The 25,539-nt window shown below is 40.9% G+C and overlaps 2 protein-coding genes across 5 annotated transcripts in view; one reads left to right on the plus strand and one right to left on the minus strand.

Annotated features, from left to right (window-relative positions):
• The window catches only part of LOC133664736 (zinc finger protein OZF-like), a 519,603-nt gene that overhangs the window by 4,861 nt on the left and 489,203 nt on the right, over window positions 1–25,539 (minus strand). The window lies entirely within an intron of this gene.
• LOC133664741 (gastrula zinc finger protein XlCGF57.1-like) lies at window positions 2,605–23,876 on the plus strand. The gene is made up of 2 exons (XM_062069632.1): window positions 2,605–3,003; window positions 20,726–23,876. The coding sequence occupies exons 1-2, from the start codon at window positions 2,910–2,912 to the stop codon at window positions 22,237–22,239; spliced, it is 1,608 nt and encodes a 535-aa protein (XP_061925616.1). The 5' UTR covers window positions 2,605–2,909; the 3' UTR covers window positions 22,240–23,876.

Below are 25,539 nucleotides of genomic sequence, written 5' to 3' on the forward strand. Positions count from 1 at the left end.
TATACATAAACGACATGTCATCGGCATGCGACTGTGAATTGTTTTTGTATTGCGGATGACTCTGCCCTGCTGGTATCCGGCAAGGACAAGTCACAGGTGGAGAAAATCCTCAGTGCTGAGCTCTGTAGAACTTGCACCTGGCTCGCTGACAACAAGCTATCCATACACTTGGGTAAAACAGAATCCATCCTGTTTGGGTCCCACATCAACCTCAAGAAAGTCAATGACTTCACCATAAAAGTGGGTGACATTGTTATCACCAGGAAAGATGAGGTCACCTACCTAGGTTCCCATTCTAGAGGCTAACCTTTCCTGTGATAAAATGGCAACCAAGGTAATCAAAAAGGTTAACCAACGAACGAGATTTCTCTACAGAACCTCCTCTCTGGTCAACAAAAGCACCTTGAGGATTCTGGCGGGAACTCTCGTTCAACCCTTTTTCGATTACGCATGCACCTCCTGGTACCCCTAGCACCTCCAAAACCCTCAAATCTAAACTCCAAACATCTCAGAACAAGCTAGTCAGGTTACTGCTAGACCTCCACCCCAGATCCCACCTCACTCCTACCCACTTCTCTAAAGTGGGCTGGCTCAAGGTGGAGGACAGAGTTAAACAACTTGCACTGAGCCTAGTCTATAAAATCCGCTACACCTCCCTGATACCAAAGTACATGTCAAACTACTTCCTTAACGTAAATGACCGCCATAACCACAACACCAGGGGGAGCTCCACTAACCACGTTAAACCCAGATTCCGAACTAACAAAGGTCTTAACTCATTCTCTTTCTATCAATGTGGAATGCGCTCCCAACAGGTATAAAAGAAAGGGCATCTCTATCCTCCTTCAAAACCGCAATAAAAGTTCACCTCCAGGCAGCTACAACCCTAAACTCCCTTCCCGGATTGCTAATTATCAAATGTAAACAATCAAATGCAGATACTTTTTCTTATGCCTTCTGATCTCTCTCTCTCTATGTCCACTACTTGATGTCCATATCCTACCCCCCTCCCCCCCCACACCCCTGATTGTAAATAATGTAAATATTCATTGTGATTATCTTGTGTGATGACTGTGTTATGATGATAGTATATATAATAATGATAAATGGGTTGTACTTGTATAGCGCTTTTCTACCTTCAAGGTACTCAAAGCGCTTTGACAGTATTTCCACATTTACCCATTCACACACACATTCACACACTGATGGCGGGAGCTGCCATGCAAGGCGCTACCAGCAGCCATCAGAGGCAAAGGGTGAAGTGTCTTGCCCAAGGACACAACGGACGTGACTAGGAAGGTAGAAGGTGGGAATTGAACCCCAGTAACCAGCAATTGCTGCACAGCCACTCTACCAACTTCGCCACGCCGTCCCTATATATGATAGTATATGTCTGTATCATGAATCAATTTAAGTGGACCCCGACTTAAACAAGTTAAAAAACTAATTCGGGTGTTACCATTTAGTGGTCAATTGTACGGAATATGTACTTCGCTGTGCAACCTACTAATAAAAGTCTCAATCAATCAAAAAAGCATGTCTGTGTTCGTGGGAAGAAGCCGGAGTACCCGGAGAGAAACAATAGAACATAATATATATTAATAATATAATATAGATTTCAACTACGTGAACTCACATATTTAACTCTAATGTACTTGTACTAATCTATTAACCCTGCAAGTCTCGGCCAGTGTCCAGTCCGCATGGATGAGCGAGGATGCGTCAAGGAGACCGAGGTGTCCGATACCTGCTCATTCAGCCAATACACTGTGAAGCGTGTCCGTCCGGCGCTCAGTGCCAGCTCCGCAGCCCTGTCTCTTCATCCTCATCTCCTCCATGTCTCTCCAAATGGACTCTGGTGTGGGCAGAGACCCAGCAGCTGCTCTCCGGTAGGCAGATCCAGAAGTTCACAAAAAAGCACCGCAGAAGTCACGAAAGTGCCACCCCTTGTCACACAGTCCCAAAGGGTCCCCAACCAAAAGGCAAAAAACCCCACATGAAAACAAGAGGGAAACAGCAGGACCACAAAAGGATGACAAGAGCACAGAGCTCCTGCCACCAGCAGCCACTACAGCGGCGCCATCTTAATGAAATACTTGTATGTTTTAGTAATGTATGTATACAAATAATATCTTACCTCAGAGTAAAAGGGAACAAGAATATGAAAATGAACAAGGTGTTATCGCCACAATTTCAACCACTTTTACGCTTCTGTCATTGTAATGAATGACGCACGGGGGCGCCACTAACTCCCATCGCATAATTTATTTTTTAAATGTTGATATTTTTTAAACGAAGCACTTACTGTAACCTAACAAAAACATTATTATACATTTTCAGAATTCTGAAATAAATACATTATTATAAAATAGTAAAACATCAATTTATTTTCCATTTAAGGCTGCTGAACACATCTTGCAGGTTTGTGTACAGATCTGTGAGGTTTCATAATAAATACTGTATTTTTAATAACGTTTGTTTTGTAGTTGATGGTTTATTATGACATTGTTATTGAAATACAGATGACACAAAAGAACCATGGTAAGTAACTGTGGCAAAACAAGTTGACGGAAGTGACGTAGGGTACGCGCATGCGTGGACCGATCGGGTGTTAAAGCAACATGGCGTCTGACGGAGAAGGCCTAAACGCGGGCATTATATTTCTGTATTATTACATATATGTTGTTTAATAGAGTACACACGGTTAATAATTGTTTGTATGTGAATACATTAGTCCGAGCGCACTTTGACACTTCTCCTGTTTGCTAGCTTCATTTAAGGTAGCTTGCAGCTAGCTTAGCTTGCTAGTTAGCTTAGCTTGTTAGCTGCTAACAAAGAGACGCGGAAATTATTTAAACATCGCTAAGTAGGGAACTAACGTGAGTGTAAAGTGTTGTGATTGTGTGAAAATGTGCGAAAGAACGATAGCAAAGTACGAGGAGGAACTTTGTCCAACAAAAAAGGCGAACGAGCGACAACATCAAGTTGTGTTACACAGACCAGGTTTGTTTACTTCTTACTCTCACATGTTTACTAACTTTATACTTGATTATTAACACTATTCTGAAATACATTGTGTATAAGAAGTTGGGTTGTCTTGTGAGGATGATGTACATATTTACGTCTGGTACTTGCAACCGCGTGGTTCTCGTTTTTCTGTTTGATTGATTGAGACTTTTATTATATTATATTAGTAGATTGCACAGTGAAGTACATATTCCGTACAATTGACCACTAAATGGTAACACCCGAATAAGTTTTTCAACTTGTTTAAGTCGGGGTCCACTTAAATTGATTCATGATACAGACATATACTATCATCATAATACAGTCATCACAAAAGATAATCATCAGAGTATGTACATTGAATTATTTACATTATTTACAATCCGGGGTGTGGGATGTCATCAACAATTGCATCATCAGAGAAATGGACATTGAAACAGTGTAGGACTGACTTGGTAGGATATGTACAGCAAGTAGTGGACATAGAGAGACAGCGATCAGAAAGCATGAAAATAAGTATCTACATTTGATTATTTACATTTGATTATTTACAATCCGGGAAGGGAGGGTGTTAGTTTAGGGTTGTAGCTGCCTGGAGGTGTTCTTTTAGTACGGTTTTGAAGGAGGATAGAGTTGCACTTTCTTTTACACCTGTTGGAAGTGCATTCCATATTGATGTGGCATAGAAAGAGAATGAGTTAAGATCTTTGTTAGATCGGAATCTGGGTTTAACGTGGTTAGTGGAGCTCCCCCTGGTGTTGTGGTTATGGCGGTCATTAAAGGCCTACTGAAACCCACTACTACCGACCACGCAGTCTGATAGTTTATATATCAATGATGAAATCTTAACATTATAACACATGCCAATACGGCCGGGTTAACTTATAAAGTGACATTTTAAATTTGCTGCTAAACTTCCGGTTCGAAACGCCTCTGAGGATGACGTATGCGGGTGACGTAGACCGGGGAACACGGGTATGCCTTCCACATTGAAGCCAATACGAAAAAGCTCTGTTTTCATTTCATAATTCCACAGTATTCTGGACATCTGTGTTCGTGAATCTGTTTCAATCATGTTCATTGCATTATGGAGAAGGAAGCTGAACAAGCAAAGAAGAAAGTTGTCGGTGCGAAATGGACGTATTTTTCGAACGTAGTCAGCCACAACAGTACACAGCCGGCGCTTCTTTGTTTACATTCCCGAAAGATGCAGTCAAGATGGAAGAACTCGGATAACAGAGACTCTAACCAGGAGGACTTTTGACTTCGATACACAGACGCCTGTAGAGAACTGGGACAACACAGACTCTTACCAGGATTACTTTGATTTGGATGACAAAGACGCAGACGTGCTACTGTGAGTATGCAGCTTTGGCTTCTAAACATTTGATCGCTTGACCGTATGTGCGCAACTTTTTTTTGCGTATGTACGTAACTTTTTTAAAATATATAAGCTTTATGAACCTTGGGTTAGGTGAACGGTCTTTTGGGCTGAGTGATTGTGTGTGTTGATCAGGTGTTTGAATTGTATTGGCGTGTTCTATGGAGCTAGGAGCTAGCATAGGAGCTAGGAGCTAGCATAACACGTACCGTACCGTACGTGCGCGTCACGTACGTAACTTTTTTAAAATATATAAGCTTTATGAACCTTGGGTTAGGTGAACGGTCTTTTGGGCTGAGTGATTGTGTGTGTTGATCAGGTGTTTGAATTGTATTGGCGTGTTCTATGGAGCTAGGAGCTAGCATAGGAGCTAGGAGCTAGCATAACACGTACCGTACCGTACGTGCGCGTCACGTACGTAACTTTTTAAAAATATATAAGCTTTATGAACCTTGGGTTAGGTGAACGGTCTTTTGGGCTGAGTGATTGTGTGTGTTGATCAGGTGTTTGAATTGTATTGGCGTGTTCTATGGATCTAGGAGCTAGCAGAGGAGCTAGGAGCTAGCATAACAAACACGCAGGTGTTTTTATGCAGGATTAATTTGTGGCATATTAAATATAAGCCTGGTTGTGTTGTGGCTAATAGAGTATATATATGTCTTGTGTTTATTTACTGTTGTAGTCATTCCCAGCTGAATATCAGGTCACCCCCGGCTCTCACAGCATCTTCCCTATCTGAATAGCTTCAACTCCCCACTAGTCCTTCACTTGCACTTTACTCATCCACAAATCTTTCATCCTCGCTCAAATTAATGGGGAAATTGTCGCTTTCTCGGTCCGAATCTCTCTCACTTCATGCGGCCATCATTGTAAACAATAGGGAACTTTGCGTATATGTTCAACTGACTACGTCACGCTACTTCCGGTAGGGGCAAGCCTTTTTTTTATCAGATACCAAAAGTTGCAATCTTTATCGTCGTTGTTCTATACTAAATCCTTTCAGCAAAAATATGGCAATATCGCGAAATGATCAAGTATGACACATAGAATAGATCTGCTATCCCCGTTTAAATAAAAAAAAATCATTTCAGTAGGCCTTTAAGGAAGTAGTTTGACATATACTTCTGTATCAGGGAGGTGTAGCGGATTTTATAGACTAGGCTCAGTGCAAGTTGTTTTACTCTGTCCTCCACCCTGAGCCAGCCCACTTTGGAGAAGTGGGTAGGAGTGAGGTGTAAATGGTAAATGGGTTGTACTTGTATAGCGCTTTTCTACCTTTTTTTAAGAAACTCAAAGCACTTTGACAATATTTCCACATTGGAAATAGTGTGATCTGGGGTGGAGGTCTAGAAGTAATCTGACTAGCTTGTTCTGAGATGTTTGGAGTCTAGATTTGAGGGTTTTGGAGGTGCTAGGGTACCAGGAGGTGCATGCGTAATCAAAAAAGGGTTGAATGAGAGTTCCCGCTAGAATCTTCATGGTGCTTTTGTTGACCAGAGAGGAGATTCTATAGAAAAATCTCGTTCGTTGGTTGCCATTTTATCACAGGAAAGATTAGCCTCTAGAATGGAACCTAGGTAGGTGACCTCATCTTTCCTGGTAATAACAATGTCCCCCACTTTTATTGTGAAGTCACTGACTTTCTTAAGTGGGACCCAAATAGGATGGATTCCGGTTTACCCAAGTGTATAGATAGCTTGTTGTCAGCGAGCCAGGTGCAAATTCTACAGAGTTCAGCACTGAGGATTTTCTCCACCTGTGACTTGTCCCTGTCTGATACCAGCACGGCAGATTCATCCGCAAACAAGAACAATTCATAGTCGCATGCTGATGACATGTCGTTTATGTATATTAGGAACAGTAAAGGCCCTAATTTACTGCCTTGGGGGACTCCACAGCTTACTGAGAGGGGGGGGACACGGTGCCGTTTACCTCTACCACCTGTTTCCTCCCCTCCAAGTAAGATTGCATCCAGCTCGATGAGGTTTTATCAAATCCGATTGCTCTGAGCTTATCCAACAGTATAGCGTGGTTAACGGTGTCAAAGGCCTTCTGAAGGTCCAGCATGACCATGCCGCAGTATTTGCCCACGTCCACCTCATGTTTGATGTGGTCGCTCAGATAGAGAAGGCATGTGTCAGTGGAGTGGTTAGTTCTGAAGCCGGATTGTAATTTGTACATGAGTTTATTAGTGGCAAGGTAACTATCGACCAGTTCATAAACTATTTTTTCCATTACTTTCGAGATGGAACTGAGAATAGAAACAGGTCGGTAGTTGCCCGTTTCTAATTTGCTTCCTTTTTAAAGAGGGGAGTTACTCTTGCTATCTTGAAATCTTTTGGTACTTGGCCTTGTGTAATTGAGAGGTTCATTATGTGTGGGATGATTGGGGCAATGGTGGTGGCAGAGTCCCTGAGGAATCTGGAGGGGATATTGTCAAGGCCGGTGGCCTTGTTTGGGTATAGCGTGCTCAATTTTTTAAGCACCTCGTCAGCTGAGACTATTTCTAATTTGAAATCGTTGTTGGATACTCCTAGCTTTCTGTAAAAGGCTTTAATGTGTTCTACACCAAAGCGACCAGAGTGGTGGGACAGCTTGTTGACTAGAGTTGTGGCTCTGCTGGTGGAAAAGGTGTTAAGTCTGCTTACTACCTCCATTGTCGAGTTTAACTACCCGTAAAAATTAGTTACCTAACACAGTCCATTTGCAGAATAAACTTAAATCGATGCTTGTGCATATTCTGTTAAAAAAAACATATAATAAATAAATTTAAGCAGCAATAAAAATATACTTTAAAATGCTTCTACACATTCAGTAAAAGGCAAAGATAACATCCATCCATTTTCTACCGCTTGTCCCTTTCGGGGTCGCGGGGGGTGCTGGAGCCTATCTCAGCTGCATTCTGGTCACCACCTCATCACAGGGCCAACACAGATAGGCCGATAACATTTAAACTCATATTCACACACTAGGGCCCATTTAGTGTTGTCAATCAACCTATCCCCAGGTGCATGTCTTTGGACGTGGGAGGAAGCCGGAGTACTCGGAGGGAACCCACGCCGTCACGGGGAGAACATGCAAACTCCACACAGAAAGATCCCGAGCCCAGGACCGAACCCAGGACCTTCGTATTGTGAGGCACAGATACCAGTGTTCCATATATAGGATTGGTACCTAACAGAACTACACCTTGGATTGGTAATCTGTATAATAAACCCATTCTCGGGCCCCTGCAGTCTACATATAAACTTAGACATCAGTTTTCTCAGGGTGGCGTGGAAGGTGTTTATCCCTAAATCACAAAAAAGCTTGCTGGCACTACTACCCCTGGGCTTTCTGAGCAGGATTCTGAGACAGTCATTATAGGCAACCTGGAGTGTGTGCAAACTCTCTTTCTTGAACCTCACCCAGAGGGATGCTGTGTACATAGGGGTGCAGTAAGCTCTAAACAAGTACACCTTCGCTTCATCAGAGCAGTAATGACATTTGCTCACCAGCATATTGGCTTGGACATACAGCAGTCTAAGCATGTCTGCATCATCCTCCATCTTGTCATTGATGATGATAAGATGTTGATCCTCCTTAGTCTGAGCATATGTTAAGAAGCTCGTGGAACCCTGCACTACTGGGAGATATAATGGCCAAATCATCAGCGTACATAAAGTGGTTGATTAAGGTGTTCCCCATGATGCACCCTGGTCTGCATTCTCCCACTGCCTTGACAGGTCATCCATATACAGGCTAAATAGGCCTGGTGGTAGAAGCCAACCCTGCCGTACCCCATTGCCAACTCTAAAGGGAGAGGATAAACTACTCCCCCCATTTTACCTGCATTGTCTGCCTGTCGTACCAATATGCCAGAATATACCCAGAACACCCCTATGCTTCAGAATGGTGACGAGTTTGAGATGGTTGACTCTGTCAAATGCTTTAGATGCATCAATAAACCCTACCAACATTGTATAGCCCTGCACTCTGTATTTTCCTACTGCTTATTTTAAAGCATTAATACACAAGTCAGTGCTGTACTTGCTCTTAAAGCCAAATTGGTTGTCTGCGGTGCAAATAAGATCCCCAACTCTGTATATTATCACACTTTCCAGCACTTTAGATAGCATGCTGGCTTGGGCGATAGGTCGATAATTGTCCATAGTCCCTACCTTACCAGGCTTGGCTTTAATGACAGGTACTAAAATAACTGTCAGCATAGCAGCTGGCAGGATGCCATGCATTACCAACCTACCAATATATACCTACTGCATGTACATAAAACATTAATGGAGGAGGTGTTGGATGTTTTTTAAGTTCTTTGTAGGCAGAATATATTGACTCTAATAGCCTCTATTGTAAGCAGACTATTGATCGCGTTTATTTACTATTTATAATGCATAAAAAAGAAAAAAATGTGTGTTCTTGATAGGCAAAATATAAAAAAGTGAGGTTCCTTTTTATGTGAAGTGAAGTATGTTTATTTAGCGCTTTTCTCTAGTGACTCAGAGCGCTTTACATAGTGAAACCTAGGGCTGGGCGATATGGGCTTTTATTAATATCCCAATATTTTTAGGCCATGTCACGATACACAATATATATCTCGATATTTTGCCTTAGCCTTGAATGAACAATTGATGCATATAATCACACCATTATGATGATTTCATGTGTCTACATTAAAACATTATTGTTCATACTGCATTAATATATGCTCTTTTTAAACTTTCATGCAGAGAGGGAAATCACAACTAAGTCAATTTACCCAAACTGCATTTATTAAACACTAGCACAAACATTTATGTAATTTCAAAGCAAAGTGCAAGATTGTCAGAAACATTTTAAAACTAATTAGTGCACTTTTGTGCATGATGTCACTAAGATGACATTTATAAACAACACTAAATTAAAGTGCACTTTTTGAACAGAACGCCACTACAATATTTTCTAACAAATAACGTGCACTTTTGTGCATGATGTCACAAGATATTTCAAAAAGAGGACCCTATTTGTATGGCCACAATGCCTGAACATAAAACAATGGCAACAAAATGTCAATGAGGTTACTTATGGAAAAGTTCACAGCTTTAGTCTTAGTTTCTTCTGTATGGCACAAATAAGAAGTTAAATAAATATATAGTTGCATTTTGTGCATGGTGTGTTGTGCTTGTGAAAACAACCATTGAGTAGTACCAGGTTGTTCAGAGGTTTTGTGCCAGAAACACAAGCCTATCAACGGTGTCTGGTTTGAGAGATGTTCGGTGGCATGTAACTATTTTCCCACTGGTACTAAACACCCTTTCCGATGGGGAACTGGTGGCAGGCACACACAGATACTTTTTTGCCACATTTATTAGGTTTGGGAACATTTCCTCATGGTCGTTCCACCACTGCAGGGGATTTGCTTCACTGTCAACATTAAAGGCCTACTGAAAGCCACTACTACCGACCACGCAGTCTGATAGTTTATATATCAATGATGAAATCTTAACATTGCAACACATGCCAATACGGCCGGGTTAACTTATAAAGTGCAATTTTAAAGTTCCCGCGAAACTTCCGGTTGAAAACATCTATATATGATGACGTTTGCGCGTGACGTCGACGGTTGAAACGGAAGTATTGGGACACATTGTATCTCAATACAAACAGCTCTGTTTTCATCGCAAAATTCCACAGTATTCTGGACATCTGTGTTGGTGAATCTTTTGCAATTTGTTTAATGAACAATGGAGACAGCAAAGAAGAAAGTTGTAGGTGGGATCGGTGTATTAGCGGCTGGCTGCAGCAACACAACCAGGAGGACTTTGACGTGGATAGCAGACGCGCTATCCGACGCTAGCCGCCGACCGCATCGATGATCGGGTGAAGTCCTTCGTCACGCCGTCGATCGCTGGAACGCAGGTGAGCACGGGTGTTGATGAGCAGATGAGGGCTGGCGTAGGTGGAGCGCTAATGTTTTTATCATAGCTCTGACGAGGTCCCGTAGCTAAGTTAGCTTCAATGGCTTTGTTAGCAACAGCATTGCTAGGTTTCAACAGGCGGCACAGCATTAACCGTGTAGTTACAGGTCCAGTGTTTGGTTCGGTGTCTCCTGATAGTAGTATTGTTGATCTTCTGTCTATCCTTCCAGTCAGGGGCTTATTTCTTTTGTGTGACACTGTGAATGTCCATTTCGCGTTCTCGACTCTCATTTTCAAGAGGATATAGTATCCGAGGTGGTTTAAAATACAAATCCGTGATCCACGATACAAAAAGGAGAAAGTGTGGAATCCAATGAGCCCTTTTACCTAAGTTACGGTCAGAGCGAAATAAGATACGTCCTGCACTGCACTCTAGTCCTTCACTCTCACGTACCTCATCCACAAATCTTTCATCCTCGCTCAAATTAATGGGGTAATCGTCGCTTTCTCGGTCCGAATCGCTCTCGCTGCTGGTGTAAACAATGGGGAAATGTGAGGAGCCCTTCAACCTGCGACGTCACGCTACTTCCGGTACAGGCAAGGCTTTTTTTATCAGCGACCAAAAGTTGCGAACTTTATCGTTGATGTTCTCTACTAAATCCTTTCAGCAAAAATATGGCAATATCGCGAAATGATCAAGTATGACACATAGAATGGATCTGCTATCCCCGTTTAAATAAATACAAATCATTTCAGTAGGCCTTTAACAGACTGTAAGTAGGCAGACAACTCTTTTTCAATACGCTCTCTCTGTGATAGTGTGCTGGAGGATGAGGTTGCTGCTGTTTTAAAGAAGCTTCAAAGGGTTTTCTTACTTAGTGGCTCTGTTGGCTGTGATGCTGTTGATGCATCTTGAGGGTGGGAAGCAGCCAACTCAGCTGTGCCCTGGTCAGACTCGGACAGTATAGCCTCCATCTCAACTAAGGCTCTGCTCTTGATGTCCTCCACCTTTCCTTCTGTTCAGTATGTTGTCTTGAACCTGGGATCCACTAAGCCTGCCATGTCCAGCAGGGCGTTAGTGAAAGGATCGGAAAACTTCTCGCCCAGATAATCCAGGATGGAGGCTTTGATATACTGGGTCAGTGGAGTGTCATCCTCCTGATATGCCAAGAGGCTGGACTTGAAGAGATGGAGCTCAGGCTTGACATAGGACACTGTGATGTAACTCTCACCTGATAGAGCATCAGTGAATTCCAGGCGGGGTTTGAGAGCCTTGTGCACTGACTCAAGGACTTGCAGGTCTCCAAGGTGAGAACGAGATGCCGGGTTTTCTTGTCTGCGGCTAAGAATTGAGAAATCGCTTGTTCCTGCTCCAGCACCCGCTCAATCATCTTCTCTCGGGATCCCCACCTTGTAGGAGACTCACTGATTAGCTGGTGTGCAAGGAGAGTCAGCTCTTGCTGTGCGGTGGCCAGGTCTCTCCTCCTCTTCCAACTGAACGAGAAGCCACTTACTGCCTTCTTGCACACAGCAACAGCAGGTTCAATGCGGGTGTCCTTCATGCTTCTCCCTGAGAATGAAAAACAAACATTTATAATGTTTCAGAAATTGTGAAGAAATCCACTAATTTTGGTAATTATTTTTATACAGTAGTGGGTAAAAGTGAAGATGCTTACATAAAATATAAGTTTCAAAATATAATAAATGCAATATGAAACGCAGTCTACTGACACTAATGCAGAAAAAGAAATTAACTTGTCAGATAATTTATATAAAAACTCTTGGATGCCTAAGCTAAGATGCACAGTTATGCACTTTTTTAAAAATACAAACACACACACACACACACACACTTTAGTTGCATAAATAAAACAGTTCTGCGTTATGACCAGTAGGGTGTTATAACAATGCTGAAAGATGATTACTGTCACAGGGGGAAACTCACCAATTGCAAGATGCAGGCAATGGCCAATACACTGTAGACGTGTCCACTGGTTGATGCTCACAGCTTTGACAATGTTAGCTCCATTATCCGTGGTGATGCACACCTGTTGAGCTTCACTTAAGTTCCATGACATCAGAGCATCTTGCAGGCCTTGTGCGATGATCCCGCCTGTGTGGTCCTGGGGAAGAAAGCTCGTCTGAAGGCACTTGATTTTCAACTCCCAATTGTCGATGTAGTGAACCGTCAAACTGAGGTATGGCTCACACGTTCGGCTGCTCCATATGTCAGCAGTTGTGGAGAAGTGCATCACATTTGTAAGCTGGTTCGCCAGCTCTTCTCTCACCTTAATGTACAACTCAGGTAGAGCTTTCTTTGCAAAATATTTGCGACTAGGCAGATTAAATCTTGGGTCAAGTGGGTTGATGAGCTTTCTAAATCCGGGCTTTTCAACCACACTAACTGGGGCCATGTCCTTCGCTATGCAGGCATGTGATTATTCCGTCTAAAATCGGAATTCCGTCTTTTTTAATCTCGGGGGGAAAAAAATTATCTCCCGTTTTTCCGTTTTTTTTTCCGACCCTAAATCAAGATTCAAGACGTAGTTTATATTACGCCGTAGTTGATTGGTCGATATGTTCCTTGTGACCAATCAGAACATCTGCTATGAATGATGACGTTAATAACGTCATCATTCATAATGCTTATTACCGCCGTTTTCCATATGTAAACGATGTTGGTTCTCGAGAGAAAGGACGCTTTACGAATAAAATAAATTGATAAACATGTCAAAAATAAGTTTCGATGAGACTGGATGGAAAGGGAAATCACTGATACTGTTGGTAAGAAGGAAGCTACGACTTTGTTCGGTGATTTTATTCGGAAAATCGATCGTCCCGGAAAGGTTTTGTGCACGTGGTGTCATGATAATATTGACTATGGATCACAAGGTTTCAAGGCTTTGGAAGTACATGCGAAACGCCAAAAACATATGAAACAACTTGAAGCAAGGAAAACAAACTTTTCACTAGCTGGTACTTTTGGATGTCAACCGAAAGTGAGCAAACCTTACGGACTTCATCCTTTGTTTACATCGACAACTGCCGTAGACATCGAGAGGAAAGATCCACCCAAACAACCCACTTCAGTTGCAGACAGGGTTGTTAATAATGAGGTAAGCTAAAAAATATTTGCTTGCGAAATACGCATGTTTGTTTTAAATATTAACCAATTATTGCTTTGCGAAATATAAATGGGTTTTTCTAAAAATAAAAAACCACGTGAAAATATATTATGAAATTACAGAAATTCAAAGAGTTGCATTATTGATTCCAGTTAACAATTTATTTGAAATAAATTTGCATATAATACTATTTTGTAATATTAAGTTCTTATGTAGTCTCTTGAAACTATTGTCAGTGGTGTAACAATCTTGAAGGTAAATATTTTCACACTTGTTTCATGCAATATGTCAGTGTCCTCACATTATTATTATTTCCTATTTTCAAATATGAGTAAACAATACAAAACCTGTTTAATTATTTTCATAAATTGATATCCTATTTTGGCGAAAAGAATGAAATGTTTACATTTGGTATTTTGTTAAATAAATCTGTAAGGAAAGCTCATGTTAGGGCTGGGCTCTCCGAGAAATCTAATATGTGAAGTGAACTGAAGTAATGTGGTAATACTGTAAATAAACTGTAGATAATAACACTGATCAATGTGACACCTGTGGATGTGAAATGAACACAAGATGTAAATATTAGTGACTAAATACTGTTGGGACTGAACCATATACAGGGATTCATTAGGATAATTGGGTTATGTATGTTCTATTAATGATGTTTTCATGTCTTTTAACACCTAAATATTTTCTTCAAATGGTGCTGTCTTTGTTAATTTTAGCATTTTAAATTGGTGAAAACCCAGGAGCTTCGGGGGGCGTTGCCCCCCCAGGGCCTTCGTCCCCCAGACCCCCGGAAATTTTTTCAGTCTTTTTCATTGTGGTCAAATCACATGCCTGCTATGTAATAAGTTACTGCGGACGTTATCTCCTTCTGTTTGTGACTATGTTTTTCATATGGTGTTGATCTGTAAATGGAAGACGTCCGGCTCAATTGTGTCAGTGCAGGTTGTTTCGGCATTTTTTTGGGTGTGGCACCGACCGGAGATGTTAACGTGCGGAGTTTCAAGCACTCTTCATTCTCTATCGGGTGACTTTTTAAATGAAAGAATAAATTAGTAGTGCTGCTACCTTTTGTAACAACGCTTTTGTCGCAGACTTTGCATATTACTGTTGTCTGCTGAATATCTTCCCGCTTGAAGCCAAACCACCGCCAGACGATGGACACCGTGCTGTTTTTTTGGGGCATTAATTGTTCTTCCTCCATTTGCGATCAGTTTCGCACCTTCTCTCTCTCGTATTGTCACTCGCACCGCTACGCTTGTACTACTTGTTACAGCTAACGTTACCCATGCCGCTACCTCTCTGCTCGGCGGTGGCGTGTAACGTGTGACGTTGCACGCGTGACAGTATGTGACGTATGTAAGAAGGTGCGCTTGTTTTATGTCTCTGTAAGAAGCAGAGACAAAAAAATAGTGAGAAACGCCTGCAGTGTAATGCCCGCAGCTAAAAGCAACTGCGTGAGAACGTATACTTGAATATCAAGATATAGTCATTTTCTATATCGCACAGACACAAACCAGCGATATATCGCCCAGCCTTAGTGAAACCCATTATGTAAGTTACATTTAAACCAGTGTGGGTGGCAGTGGGAGTAGGTGGGTAAAGTACCTCGCCCAAGGACACAACGGCCGTCACTAGGCTCGAACCTGGAACTGTTGAGTTGCTACCAACCGAGCCACGTCGGCCTTAAAATGTATTAAATTATATCAAAATCCAGTAGAAATCGTAAATATAAATATAATCACTTATTCTTCTGTTTTGTTAAAATGTAATAATCACTTGTTTTGTTGTTTGATATTTTAGTTTTGGCTGATACTACAAGTGCAGGGGCAGTATCGGTCATACAAATGCGGATACTGATGTTTGAAATTTTCATGATAATAGAATGAGTCAATTTTTGTTCGCAATCATAATCAGACAAAAACACAGGATGGTGGTTTTAGAATATCAATTTAATATTTAAATATGGCTCTGAATTAAATCATTTGGTTTATGCCCTTAAAGTCTTCCTTTTTTACTGAGTTTGTAAATAACATTATCAACAAAATATATATAATACAAAATATCAATCAAACCACTGTATTGACCTTTTAATGATATTATACTTGGTATTGTTACTGTTGATGTTTGTATCGATCGGTCCACATTTGTTTAAATTTAAGAGCTTTAGAAGGGTTTCTGTGGGTCATTAAAAAGCATTAAAAGTCATTAAATGGACTTTGCCTAAATTAAGGCCTTTATGGTATTAAAAAGCATTAAATACGATGTCCAGAGGCATTCAAATATTCATGCAATTGTAGGCCGGGACCGATATACCGTATTTTTTGGACCATAGGGCGCACCGCCGATGAGCGGGTTTATTGCGGTCTTTTTTCATACAAAAGGTGTTATATTATATATATATATAATATAACATATAATATATTGTATTATAAGGCGCATGAAAGGAGTCATGTTATTATGATTTTTTTCTAAATGTAAAATATTTCCTTGTTGTCTACATAACATGTAATGGTGGTTCTTTGGTCAAAATGTTGCATAGATGATGTTTTACAGATCATCTTCAAGCCGCTTTCTGACAGTCGTTTCAGGATGTGCCGTTTTGTAAGCAGTCTAATTTACGTGGCTCACTTTCGACAGAGTGTTCTCCCCGTCATCTTTGTTGTAGCGGTGTAGCGTGCAAGGACGGGAGTGGAAGAAGTGTCAAAAGATGGCGCTAACTGTTTTAATGACATTCAGACTTTACTTCAATCAATAACGGAGCAGCATCTCCTCATGCGTGGCTCACTAGTGCAACAACAACGCCGGAAATGTGTCCCGTGAAAAACTGTCCGACCGGAACTCTCTAATAACCAAAGTTCCTTGGGTGAATAATGTAAACTTACTACACCGGTATGTTTTAGCGCTTTTATGGCGAGTTTACTGACAGATATAAGTAAGAACTGTACACTACTTAATATTAGAAATGGCAACAGCAGAGGATGAATGTCCCATAACAAGAAGATAGAGAAAAAGAAGAAGCTTAGATAGACTATGGAATCACCACAGACTACAGTGGCGGACTTGTACAAATTTTCAGGACTTATGCAGATCTCAAATACACATCAGCAGGTACCAGAAGGTAAGACAAGTTGTTTTTGCATAATATTGTGAAACAAAACGCCAGATAATGTCTGCTAATGGGTGCCATGTTGCGGTCCTAATACACACACCATAGTAATACTTGTATCTCTGACTACGGTAGCCGTAATGGGCCGACAATCCATCAAGCGGTGCGGCTTCAAAGTCGTACTAAAACATTTTGACAGATTTTTGAGTGCCAAGTGTAATGTTCTTTATTTTCAATGGAGCATTTAAAGTTTTGGTGTTATTTACTGGCGTCATATCGCAGTCTCCACATATCTTTTATGTGTGACTACCATCTACTGGTCACACTTATCATTAAACCATGTACCAAATAAATTGCTTCAAGGTCGGTAAGCACAACCAGTATTATTCCGTACATTAGGCGCACCGGGTTATAAGGCGCACTGTCGATTTTTGAGAAAATGAAAGGATTTTAAGGTACATAAAAATAAACCTAATAACTTAATTATTGCTGTCATCAATACATTGCTATGTCCATGTGTTTCCTTCTTGGTCTCTGGATTTTAAAATGGACTAGGGCTGGGCGATATGGCCTTTTTATTAATATCTCGATATTTTTGGGCCATGTCACGATACACGATGTATATCGCGATATTTTGCCTTAGCCTTGAATGAACACTTGATGCATATAATCACAGCAGTATGATGATTCTATGTGTCTACATTAAAACATTATTGTTCATACTGCATTAATATATGCTACTTTTAAACTTTCATGCAGAGAGGGAAATCACAACTAAGTCAATTTAGCAAAAGTGTATTTATTAAACAGTTATTAAGCAGTGGCACAAACATTCATGTCATTTCCAAAACAGAAAGTGCAAGATTGTCAGAGACATTTTAAAACAAGCTATTAGTGCACTTTTGTGCATGATGTCACTAAGATGACTTATCAAAACAACACTAAATTAAAGTGCACTTTTTGTACAGAACGCCACTACAATAGTTTAAAACAAATAAAGTGCACTTTTGTGCATGATGTCACACAAGATATTTCAACAAGTGTCAAATAAAAATTAGCTGCATATCAAATAGTATATGTCATACGGTGTTGATGTGGAAATGGTTGCTTCGGCATTTTGTGGGTGTGGCACCGGCATAATAGGAAATCAAATAGTGTATGTCCTTCACTATGTGGTAGGTTCCTGCGGACGTTATCTCCTTCTGTTGTTGACTATTTTTTTCATACGGTGTTGATCTGGAAATGGTTGCTTGGGCATTTTGTGGGTGTGGCACCGGCCGGAGATGTTGACATGCGGAGTTTTAAGCACTCTTCCCTCTAGCGGGTGACTTTTCAAATGATACTACAAATTAGCAGTGCTGCTACTTTTTGGAGCAACGCTTTTGCCGCATAATTATTCAACATATTCCCTCTTGAAGCCAAACCACCGCCAGACGATGGACTCCCTGCTGTTTTTCTTGGGAAATAATTCTTCCTTCATTTGTTACCAGATTCGCACCTTCTTTCTCTCGTATTACCACTCGCAATGCACCGTTAGCATCACAGCTAACGTTACCCATGTCGCTACCTCTCTGCTCGGGGAGGGCGTGTGACGTTGCACGCGCGACAGTATGTGACGTATGTAAGAAAGTGCGCTTGTTTTATGTCTCTGTGAGAAGGAGGGACAAGAAAGAGTGGGAAACGCATGAAGTGTAATGCCCGCAGCTAAAAGCGACTGTGTGAGAACATATACTCCAATATCACGATATAGTAATTTTCTAAATCGCACAGAGACAAACCCGCGATATATCGAGTATATTGATATATCGCCCACCCCTAAATTGGACTAAGAGGTCTCACTCCGTGCATCGCTCTCAGCACCTGAGCATGTTTATTTGACAGTAGACTTACATGAACAAAGTGAGCCTCTTGTCACTCATTCACAATCTTTGTTTCGACTACTCGCAATTCTCCTCCACACATTTTCCTTTGTGCATTTGTGTTAGCGACACTCACTTTAATGTTGGAGATGGAACTAGTCATTTTAATACAATGCTGAAGTACAGGCCCCCATATAGCTGCCAGGGATATGCCTGTTATGATTCTTTAATTTTGGGCATTTTAGAATCAGCATGTTTTCGTCCATTTGTGTCAAGGAGGTGAAATTAGGACTTCATGTCCATTATGACTTTTCAAAGTGTAGAATACCATCCGCCTTACATCGAATATTCTACTTTGAAAGTAAACTGGATAATTTATTCTGTGTTTATGCATGACTTCCTGTCCCAAATGAGCAGATTTTAGCTCAATTGAACCGCCTTGTTGTGCCGACCACTAAATATAGAAGCCAGGCGGTGGAAACTGACACATTGACTTGAAAACAAAACTGGTCTGTCGCCGTGGGGCCGCCGTTCCACATCCTGTGGACATCCCCGGTTACACTTACAAACGTTGCTTGGCGAGATGAATGAAACCACGAAGCAAAACGAAATGCACTTTCAACCCACAGCACTCGCAGTGAGCGAACTCGACCACAAGATGGCGTCATAGCAGAGACAACAATACAGAATACAGATTTACACTGTAGACAACCTGATCTTTTCTCCAAGTTTATACAGCAGTAACTGACATTAAAGTCACAGGGGGCGATTGAGTCTATCCCAGCTGCACTTAAAGGCCTACTGAAATGACATTTTTTTATTTAAACGGGGATAGCAGATCCATTCTATGTGTCATACTTGATCATTTCGCGATATTGCCATATTTTTGCTGAAAGGATTTAGTAGAGAACATCGACGAAAAAGTTCGCAACTTTTGGTCGCTGATAAAAAATCCTTGCCTGTACCGGAAGTAGCGTGGCGTCGCAGGTTGAAGGGCTCCTCACATTTCCCCATTGTTTACACCAGCAGCGAGAGCGATTCGGACCGAGAAAGCGACGATTACCCCATTAATTTGAGCAAGGATGAAAGATTTGTGGATGAGGAACGTAAGAGTGAAGGACTAGAGTGCAGTGCAGGACGTATCTTTTTTCGCTCTGACCGTAACTTAGGTACAAGCTGGCTCATTGGATTCCACACTCTCTCCTTTTTCTATTGTGGATCACAGATTTGTATTTTAAACCACCTCGGATACTACATCCTCTTGAAAATGAGAGTCGAGAACGCGAAATGGACATTCACAGTGACTTTTATCTCCACGACAATACATCGGTGAAACACTTTAGCTACGGAGCTAACATGATAGCATTGTGCTTAAATGCAGATAGAAACAAAAGAAATAAGCCCCTGACTGGAAGGATAGACAGCAGATCAACAATACTACTATCAGGAGACACCGAACCAAACACTGGACCTGTAACCACACGGTTAATGCTGTGCCGCCTGTCGAAGCCTAGCAATGCTGTTGCTAACGACGCCATTGAAGCTAACTTAGCTACGGGACCTTGTCAGAGCTATGATAAAAACATTATCTCTCCACCTACGCCAGCCCTCATCTGCTCATCAACACCCGTGCTCACCTGCGTTCCAGCGATCGACGGCGCAACGAAGGACTTCACCACGATCATCGATGCGGTCGGCGGCTAGCGTCGGATAGCGCGTCTGCTATCCTCAAAGTCCTCCTGGTTGTGTTGCTGCAGCCAGCCGCTAATACACCGATCCCACCTACAGCTTTCTTCTTTGCAGTCTTCATTGTTAATTAAACAAATTGCAAAAGATTCACCAACACAGATGTCCAGAATACTGTGGAATTTTGCGTTGAAAACAGAGCTTTTTGTATTGAGATACAATGTGTCCGAATACTTCCGGTTCAACCATTGACGTCACACGCAAACGTCATCATACATTGACGTTTTCAACCGGAAGTTTCGCGGGAAATTTAAAATTGCACTTTATAAGTTAACCCGGCCGTATTGGCATGTGTTGCAATGTTAACATTTCATCATTGATATATAAACTATCAGACTGCGTGGTCGGTAGTAGTGGCTTTCAGTAGGCCTTTAAGTGGAAGGGAATTTATCACAATATAGATTTTAAGCCTTATTGCCCATCCCTCGTAAAAAGTGGTCTTCTTTTCCTGTGAATAATGTTGTAAAGAGCAGTGTGTTTGTTTTCAGGAAAATTCATATAATAACTTGTTATTTTAAGTACATGTAAACATACTGAATGCCTCATGTGACTGAGCAAATCTGGACATTTCTCAAGCATGTTTATCATTTTGTGTCCTGCAGACGTCTGTGAAGAACAACTTCTGCCTGAAAAACAGGAGTGTAGCTTCAGGATGGTGAAGGAGGATCCATCAACGAGGAAGACCAGGCGCCAGAGACCCTCTGGCGTCTCCTTTTCCTCTTTGACACAGACCCTTCCCTGTAAAAAGGAAGAGGAAGACTTACTGACCCCCCACATTAAAAAGGAAGAGGAGGAACACAGCATCAGTCCGGAGGGAGATCATCTTGAAGGACTGGAGGAGTTTCCAGTGACTGGTGTCCCTGTGAAGAGTGAAGATGATGAGGTCAAAGGTGAAAGTGAGGAGAAGAGAGAGGCGGAGCCTCCAAGCAGCAGCTCAACACAACACATGACAACAGAAGCTGATGGAGACCACTGTGGAGGATCACAAGCAGACAAGCTTTTAGCTCCACTATCAGATAGTGAGGACACAACGTCACACTCTCCTGACACTGATGATGAACACTCTAAAGATGATAAGATATGTCACACTGACAACACTCACTTGAAATGTTCTCACTGTGACAAAACCTTTAAATACCGTTGTCGTCTGAAAGCACACATGAGAACACACACTGGTGAAAAAAATTTTTCTTGTTCAATCTGTGGCTTATCTTTTACAAGGAAGGAAAATATGAAAGAGCACAAAAGAACACATAAAAGAGAAAACACTTTTTCGTGTTCTTTGTGTGATTCAAGGTATGTACGAAGTCAAGGTTTGAAAGAACACCTGAAAAGACACACTGGGGAAAACCTTCTTAAGTGTTCTGTGTGTAATTCAAGTTTTGTCCAAGGTGACCATTTGAAAAGACACATGAGAACACACACAGGAGAAAAACCTTTTACTTGTTCACTCTGTAGTAAAAGTTTTGCACAAAGTCAAAATTTGAAAGTACACATGAGAACACACACTGGTGAAAAACCCTTTTCCTGTTCAACCTGTGGCTCATCTTTTACAAGGAAGGAATATTTGAAAGTGCACATGAGAACACACACCGGTGAAAAACCTTTTTCCTGTTCAGTCTGTGGTAAAGGTTTTACAAAACAAAATGTGTTAAACGAACATATGCCAATACACACTGGAGAAAAACTTTTTACCTGTTCAATATGTGGTAAAAGTTTTACACACAGTCAGAGTTTAAAAAAACACACAATTTTACACACCGGTGAAAAACCTTTTATCTGTTCCATCTGTAGTAAAGGTTTTGCACAAAGTAACAATTTGAAAGTACACATGAGAACACACACTGGTGAAAAACCTTTTTCCTGTTTAGTCTGTGGTAAAGGTTTTACAGAAAGTCAAAATTTAAAAAAACACACGAGAACACACACTGGTGAAAAATCACATTCCTGTTCAATCTGCAACAGAAGCTTTTGTGAACGATCAACCCTTAGAACACACATGAGAACACACCTAGGAGAGAAAGTGGTGAGTTGCAGTGTGTGTGGTGAAAGATTCTCTTATAAGTACCAGTGTAAGAAACACAAGTGTGCTGGTGAGAACAGCAGCAGCAAATGAAACTGCAGGATTTGAAATAAACTGTCAAAACTTTAATTTTGACTTTCTAACAACATCAGCACATATAACATGTGTGACATTGTTGTTTGTGTAACAATCTTTTTAACATGCTTCTACATTTATAGAATATATATTTTATATTAGTGTTTTTTTAATCCGAGTACGTGGAAAGCCATTTATCAACAACACCCAGAAACGCTGCTGGCTTTGCAGGGCCCAAGCTCTTCTCAGATGGACTGATGCAAAGTGGAAAAGTGTTCTGTGGTCTGACGAGTCCAGATTTCAAATTGTTTTTGGAAACTGTGGCCGTTCTGTCCTCCGGACCAAAGAGGAAAATAACCATCCGGATTGTTATAGGCGCAAGGTTCAAAAGCCAGCATGTGTGATGGTATGGGGGTGCATTAGTGCCCAAGACATGGGTAACTTACAAATCTGTGAAGGCACCATTAATGCTGAAAGGTACATACAGCTTTTGGAGCAACATATGTTGCCATCCAAGCAACGTCATTTTCATGGACGCCCCTGCTTATTTTAGCAAGACAATGTCAAGCCACATTCTACACGCGTTACAACAGCATGGCTTCGTAGTAAAAGAGTATGGGTACCAGACTGGCCTGCCTGTAGTCCAGACCTGTCTCCTATTGAAAATGTGTGGTGCGTTATGATACCTAAAATAGCACAAGGGAGACCCCCGGACTGTTGAACAACTTAAGCTGTACATCAAGCAAGAATGGGAAAGAATTCCACCTGAAAAGCTTAAAAAATGTGTCTCCTCAGTTCCCAAACGTTTACGGAGTGTTGTTAAAAGGAAAGGCCATGTAACACAGTGGTGCACATGCCCCTATGACAACTTTTTTGCAATGTGTTGCTGCCATTGAATTCTAGTTAATAATTATTTGCTAAAAAGGTATACGTTTCTCAGTTCGAACATTAAATATCTTGTCTTTGCAGTCTATTAAATTGAATATAAATTGAAAAGGATTTGCAAATCATTGTATTCTCTTTTTATTTAACGTTTACACAACGTGACAACTTCACTGCTTTTGGGTTTTGTATATTCATAATACAATATTAGACTTATTCATAATAGTGTTTTTATAGGTGTTTGAAATATTGAAGTGTGACCATTTTTATTTCTAATTGTTAAAGGCCTACTGAAACCCACTACTACCGACCACGCAGTCTGATAGTTTATATATCAATGATGAAATCTTAACATTATAACACATGCCAATACGGCCGGGTTAACTTATAAAGTGACATTTTAAATTTGCCGCTAAACTTCCGGTTCGAAACGCCTCTGAGGATGACGTATGCGCGTGACGTAGACCGGCGAACACGGGTATGCCTTCCACATTGAAGCCAATACGAAAAAGCTCTGTTTTCATTTCATAATTCCACAGTATTCTGGACATCTGTGTTCGTGAATCTGTTGCAATCATGTTCATTGCATTATGGAGAAGGAAGCTGAGCAAGCAAAGAAGAAAGTTGTCGGTGCGAAATGGACGTATTTTTCGAACGTAGTCAGCAACAACAGTACACAGCCGGTGCTTCTTTGTTTACATTCCCGGAAGATGCAGTCAAGATGGAAGAACTCGGATAACAGAGACTCTAACCAGGAGGACTTTTGACTTCGATACACAGACGCCTGTAGAGAACTGGGACAACACAGACTCTTACCAGGATTACTTTGATTTGGATGACAAAGACGCAGACGTGCTACTGTGAGTATGCAGCTTTGGCTTCTAAACATTTGATCGCTTGACCGTATGTGCGCAACTTTTTTTTGCGTATGTACGTAACTTTTTTAAAATATATAAGCTTTATGAACCTTGGGTTAGGTGAACGGTCTTTTGGGCTGAGTGATTGTGTGTGTTGATCAGGTGTTTGAATTGTATTGGCGTGTTCTATGGAGCTAGGAGCTAGCATAGGAGCTAGGAGCTAGCATAACAAACACGCAGGTGTTTTTATGCAGGATTCATTTGTGGCATATTAAATATAAGCCTGGTTGTGTTGTGGCTAATAGAGTATATATATGTCTTGTGTTTATTTACTGTTGTAGTCATTCCCAGCTGAATATCAGGTACCGTGAGTATGCAGCCTTGGCTGCTAAACATTTGATAGTTTGACCGTATGTGCGCGTCACGTACGTAACTTTTTAAAAATATATAAGCTTTATGAACCTTGGGTTAGGTGAACGGTCTTTTGGGCTGAGTGATTGTGTGTGTTGATCAGGTGTTTGAATTGTATTGGCGTGTTCTATGGAGCTAGGAGCTAGCAGAGGAGCTAGGAGCTAGCGTAACAAACACGCAGGTGTTTTTATGCAGGATTAATTTGTGGCATATTAAATATAAGCCTGGTTGTGTTGTGGCTAATAGAGTATATATATGTCTTGTGTTTATTTACTGTTGTAGTCATTCCCAGCTGAATATCAGGTCACCCCCGGCTCTCACAGCATCTTCCCTATCTGAATAGCTTTAACTCCCCACTAGTCCTTCACTTGCACTTTACTCATCCACAAATCTTTCATCCTCGCTCAAATTAATGGGGAAATTGTCGCTTTCTCGGTCCGAATCTCTCTCACTTCATGCGGCCATCATTGTAAACAATAGGGAACTTTGCGTATATGTTCAACTGACTACGTCACGCTACTTCCGGTAGGGGCAAGCCTTTTTTTTATCAGATACCAAAAGTTGCAATCTTTATCGTCGTTGTTCTATACTAAATCCTTTCAGCAAAAATATGGCAATATCGCGAAATGATCAAGTATGACACATAGAATAGATCTGCTATCCCCGTTTAAATAAAAAAAATTCATTTCAGTAGGCCTTTAATGATCCCATAGATTAGCACCTTTATATGGTATACATATGTACTGGTTCACATCTGAAACATCTTCTGGACCACTTCAGGAAGCATATTATTATTTACTTTATACCGTACATCATTTGAACAGTTGTCTTTTATACAATTTTAAAATGTGGGATTTTATTAATCATTTGTTGGGTCCTATAATCAATTTTGTTAATTATCTTTATTACTCTCTTTTGTAATATGATGATTGTGTTGCGATTGTTTTATATGTATGTACCCAGACCTTTATGCAATATAAAAGTGAGAGAAAATGGCTCAATTGTTTGTGGAAGGATGTTTTTGTTTTTACAAACTTACATTTGTGGATTAAAAAAAATCCCAATTGTTGTGTTTTTTTTTTCTTTTTTAACATCCCCATAACAATATCAATATTAACCAAAGTTTGGAGTGTCAGGCAAAAGCCAATATTGTACATCATCCCATAGA

Source organism: Entelurus aequoreus, linkage group LG14 (genome assembly GCF_033978785.1).
Source record: "Entelurus aequoreus isolate RoL-2023_Sb linkage group LG14, RoL_Eaeq_v1.1, whole genome shotgun sequence".
NCBI classification, from domain to species: Eukaryota; Metazoa; Chordata; class Actinopteri; order Syngnathiformes; family Syngnathidae; genus Entelurus; species Entelurus aequoreus.